Raw genomic sequence first — 5022 nt, 5'->3', positions numbered from 1 at the left:
AAATTAGATATAATTATTAATATAATTATTGGCAATGAAATCTTATTTTAAAAAATGTGAGGAAAAAGTTAAAATACTAGAATGAGGTGTAGGGTTATTAGTTGATGGAGAACAGGGTAACACAAAGTGAAAAACTTCAGGAGACCAGGATGTCTGATGCTGTAAAGTTTATTGAAGCTTGATTGAGAAGAACAGAGTTACATCGCAAGAGAAAACGCTGCAATATCAGCCTGCTACAGACTGAACTGAGTGGCTACATAAAGGACCACTATAAGATTAATATGTTTTTTGAACTGTTAATCATGCAAAGCTACTCTAGTGGAGTACAAAAATCTAAAATATAGAGCTGGAAATTAGCATAAGTACCTTTTAAGTATTCTTCCATTTTTCTTTCATTCGCAAGGCTTAGCATTGGGTATAGGAACACAGCGATCCACAACATGCTTGAAATCTACAACATTGACACCCTTGTACTCCCCAGTGATGATTGTTGATGAGGTTTTCCCATTGTAGTAGATGCGGGTGAGGCGTGCTGTGTAAGGGATATTTGTTGAGTACTTATGTCCTACAGCACTGACACCGCAGGAGTGGTTTGGTGGCACAGTTACTTCGACATCAACAGCAAAATTTTTCGACACCTTTAGGGTGGTCCCACTGGAGAATGTTTTGGTTTCCTCAGTACTAAGCTCAATACCTGCCTCGCCAACAAATGGGATTCCAGCAGAGATACTAGCTCTGACACCAGCTGAGATGGCAGTGCTAGTATCCCACCTTTTCTCTTCTTCATACGTCTTTGAGATCTTAGATGTTTTTGTAACTTCTCTGCACTCATTATTGATAATGGTAGACTTGCCCATGACCTCTGGAGGATGCTGAAATCTTGCAGCCTCATCAATCTTGTACATGACATCAGAAATGTGCTCTTTGAAAATATTTTTGTTTAAGGCCAGAACGTCATACTCTTTGTACCTATAGTCAGAACCGTGCCAGGGAAGGTAGAAAACTTTATTTCTAGCATGCATCTTCCCAAGACCATACTTGTTCTTTGCAACATATACATCATAGGAGGAGCAGGTCTTGACCGCATTTTGAGGCACTGAACCATCTGAGTCAGCCTTCCACTCTAAAGCCTCCAAATCATCTTTGTTCACCAGGACATCAAAATCAAAGCATACCTCCTCTTTTACATGAAAGGGATAGTTGCACGTATAACTTCCTGCGGTGTGGAAACCTGAATGACATTCGCATTTGCAGATGTAGTCAAGGCGTTCTTCGTAGTTGTTGTAAAATGACACAGATCCATAAGGAAGAGAACTGCCAAAATTCCAACGCACCCATTCCAGGTTGGAGCTTGCACCAGCGATGTTGGAGGATCTCTTCTGTCTCAACCTTCTGTTCGACGTGATGTTAGAGGTGCTGTCCTCTGATACTGGGTTTGGTATGGAGACTGTATAAAAGAAAGGGAAAAGACACAGACGCAACGTGTTAGTGTTATGGGTCTGCTGGATGCTGGCAAATGTTAAAAGTGGATTACAATCATTTGTCATTGCAGCAGCGCTCATTTTCTTTGGTTATTGTTTGGCATGTTTATTATGTTGTTTTCATGTTCTTGAGACAATATGTGTACTCATGCTTGATTATCATGAGCATTTTACTCTTTTGCTGATTTAGGTTCAGGAAATGTACAATTGATTGAGAAAAATTGTAATAGACACATAACAGATGTTGAACAGTCTCTCAGTGGAACTAATTAGACAACAGTATAATCTTTTGTCATCAGTAAGATATCATCAGCTTTACACAGTTTAATGGATTAATGTAATTTCCTATGTCCACTATGCTGCCCACTCATTGTAAGTCATATTGCTGTATATGATGGGTAAACTGGTAAATTGGACGATGTTTGTCACATAAGGTTGACTTCCTGTTGTCAGTAGGTGGCGCTGGGCCCTGGTACTTTCATGCCTGGGTCCTAATAAACTCACCAAAACAACAGGTTCCTCACACTTTCAGTGCCAAGGACTGTTGGGCACTTTCATGTTTGGGTGCTGTTCAGAAACCTGGACATGACTATTACTCACACTTGAGTTCAGTTGTTTGAGGCAGACTGGGACACTTGACACTGACGTCACTGTCAGTCCCAGTGGACGTGGACGTGACAAAGCCCGGCTGGTCGCTGGTGATTTGACTGTTGATCCAGGACTGATACTTGGACACTCTGGCATAGACTGCTGGGAAATTACGCAATGCACAACCTTCTCCAAAGCTCATCACTCCGGCCTGGACCCAAACACTTCCTGTCTTTCTCACCATAGGACCACCTGTATAAAACTTTGAGAAGAGAAACATTCAGAAGAGGGTCAGAAGAAATAATCTTTGCAGGTTGGGAAATCTGAGGGAAGAAAAGCTGTTAAATGATCACCTGACAGGAGTCCTTCCCTCCAGCAGTAAACCCAGCACAGAGCATGTTGCCTGTGATTGAGCTCTGTCCATAGTCACAGTCACACTGTCTGTTCCCAACAACGGGCATCTCCACCTCCATGAGGTTTTGTTGGGACGGACGGGTTGCTAAAGACACAAAATCACTTAATGAACAACACATATGGTGAAATACACTTTGAAAAGGACTCATAGAACTAGTTTTCAGCAGAAATAAGCAGTTAAAACTAACATCATCAGTAATTCAATCTATTCAGAACTCCCAGAATGTTTTCAACATTTATTTAACTTCACCTTCCAAAGCACATGCAGATTATGATATAAATATCAATACAAACTGTAAGTTACAGGAAGGTTTTGTTGCTCACTGAGATGCATTTATGAATCTGAGAAAATGCTACTCTTACCACCACTGTAGTTATGCTATTGCTGAAAATAAGTGGGACCAAGTTGCTGTATAACCTACTTTTAGATCCGATGTCACTCCAGCCGGTGACCCAGGTGTTCACTCCATCGTAGAAGGTGCTGTCTGAGGCTGCCAGGCACACTGGCACAATGAAGTCACTGAAAGTAACCGGCGAGGAGAGCTTCAGGAGGGAGATGTCGTTGTCAAAAGTTTTATTGTTGTAGTCGGGATGATTGATGATCTGGGAGACTGTCAGAGACACGTTATTGGGGTTGGACCCTTGTAGACTCTGGAGTCCGAGGACAACAACCAGATGTTTTGTGCTCGTGCTGAAGATCAGAAGAGAAACAAAACAGCGCAAAGACATGAGAAGCAGGGCTGCAGTGGAGACCACTTCAGTCAGGCAGACACAAAACCTTTTATGACCATGTTGCAACAAGGTGATATAATTACATAAGTTAGACATGTACAGTATATACTCAAATTACATTTTGAGTATATCTTTTTCACCAGTTGCCATCAAACAAGCTGAAAGACATCTGCATTATTATAATCTTTCTTTTTCAGAAATCATCAACAATCATTTGGTTCAGATGTCAATATGTCCACAGAATAACTGACTCTACCTTTAAGGTGACAATGCCATCCTTTTGAAGGCAGTATTTAGTCATTATTAGATACAACTTGTTAGTTGTGGGGTACAGATCAACTAATTTCATGATGCTGTACAGTAAGTTAAGGGTCATATTATGTAAAATACCTGATTTAATAGAAAAATGTTTATTTTCAGTTAAGGTAAGATTTGGATTCTGCATTTCAAAGTGTTTTCTTTTCCCAAGAGTTGTGATTTTAACCAGCATTGTCTTTGTACTCTGTTGCATCAGAAGGGCTCTTGAACCACTCAGATAGAAGATGAACAAAATGTACATAATATAATTTAATAAAACCAAGTAATTTAAAATAAAAAGTATAATAAAATCTACTCTCTAAATGATTTGAATTTACTTAATAATTTCATAACAGTGATGTTCCTGTCTGTGGAAAAAATGAAGTAGACTTTAATTAATAAGTTTAAATAAATATTATATATGATTAACATTCACTTAATATTTTCAGGGATGTTAAGTTGAGAATAAAGTACATTCATAAAGAAAAAATAAATCGTGTACTCGTCCCGGCAGTAGCCCCGTGGCACTCAAAATTTTCTAGTTTCAATTACTAATAGGCTAGAGGCCTAAAGGAGTAAAACTCTCCATGATTTCACAGTACAAAGGAAAAACTGAATCTAAATTGAAGCAGTAGAATAATATTTACTTCTTTTCTGTCCTGTTATTCATCTTAAGACCCCTCAGATTCACCCTGCGACCCTGAGGAGAGGTCTTGACCATGCCATGTTGTTTATTCATACAGCTCTACTCTATTTACCTGTCGAAGCAATGAGCAGCTGTCAGCACCCATTCTTTGTTAATGAGGGATCCTCCGCAGAAGTGGTCACCAGATCTTTGCAGACTGGCCTGCCAGGGCCAGCTGCCTGCAGGGGCCTCCCGTCCCCCACCAAGCCTGGTGTGGAGAGGAGGCCGACCGCACACTACAGAGAGACAGAATATAATAACACAGAGTGAGCAATACTGAATCAACACTGTGGTTTCTGTCCGCAGGATTATAACATTTAACTTTGGCTTTCAAGATAACAGAGGTGAAACTATCATCTCATTTCAGTATGAGGGCAGATGTTTCTTTGCTTTCTTAAAAGGACAGTTTCACAATTCTACTGTCATAAACCAACAATCAGGAGCCCAAATGAACATGCAGTGTGTTTTTCTTGCTATAATGATTCCTCCTGTTCATACTGAGCATTAGACCCTTCATCATGTTTACAGTGGAAGTGATGGAGGACTAAATCCACAGTCCTCCTTCTGTGGAAACATGGATTTAAAAGTTGATCTGAAGCTAATATGAAGCTTCAGCGTCTGAATGAATAAATCAGATGTTAGTCTTTTTAGTGCCAAAGTCCACCTTTTTGTTACTATACTTTCATGACTAACTCAGACTGCTGAAGACTCATAAAAGCTTCACATCTACTTTTAAATGACTGTGTTGACACACTGTGGATTTTGTCCTCCATCACTTCCATTGATAACACATTTAAAGGAGATCTTTTAATAGTGAAGGAATGA

The 5022-nt window shown here is 39.8% G+C and overlaps 2 protein-coding genes across 2 annotated transcripts in view; both read right to left on the bottom strand.

Moving 5' to 3' along the window:
* Positions 1-314: 314 nt before the first annotated feature.
* Positions 315-1631, bottom strand: LOC128379379 (natterin-3-like). The gene is made up of 2 exons (XM_053338996.1): positions 1628-1631; positions 315-1447 (listed from the first exon to the last, which is right to left on the bottom strand). The coding sequence occupies exons 1-2, from the start codon at positions 1629-1631 to the stop codon at positions 393-395; spliced, it is 1059 nt and encodes a 352-aa protein (XP_053194971.1). The 3' UTR covers positions 315-392.
* A 442-nt stretch (positions 1632-2073) lies between these two features.
* LOC128379378 (serine protease 27-like) overlaps positions 2074-5022 on the bottom strand; it is a gene marked incomplete at its 5' end in the record, with an annotated part of 7865 nt that continues 4916 nt past the window's right edge. The window contains 4 exons of the mRNA XM_053338995.1: positions 2074-2331; positions 2423-2585; positions 2902-3174; positions 4271-4433. Coding sequence (XP_053194970.1) covers positions 2074-2331; positions 2423-2585; positions 2902-3174; positions 4271-4433 — 857 coding nt within the window. The remainder of the gene's footprint in view (positions 2332-2422; positions 2586-2901; positions 3175-4270; positions 4434-5022) is intronic.

The sequence above is a fragment of the Scomber japonicus genome, chromosome 18 (genome assembly GCF_027409825.1).
Source record: "Scomber japonicus isolate fScoJap1 chromosome 18, fScoJap1.pri, whole genome shotgun sequence".
Lineage (NCBI taxonomy): Eukaryota > Metazoa > Chordata > Actinopteri > Scombriformes > Scombridae > Scomber > Scomber japonicus.
Note: the sequence above shows the minus strand (reverse complement) of the source record. Positions and strands in the feature narration are given on the sequence as shown.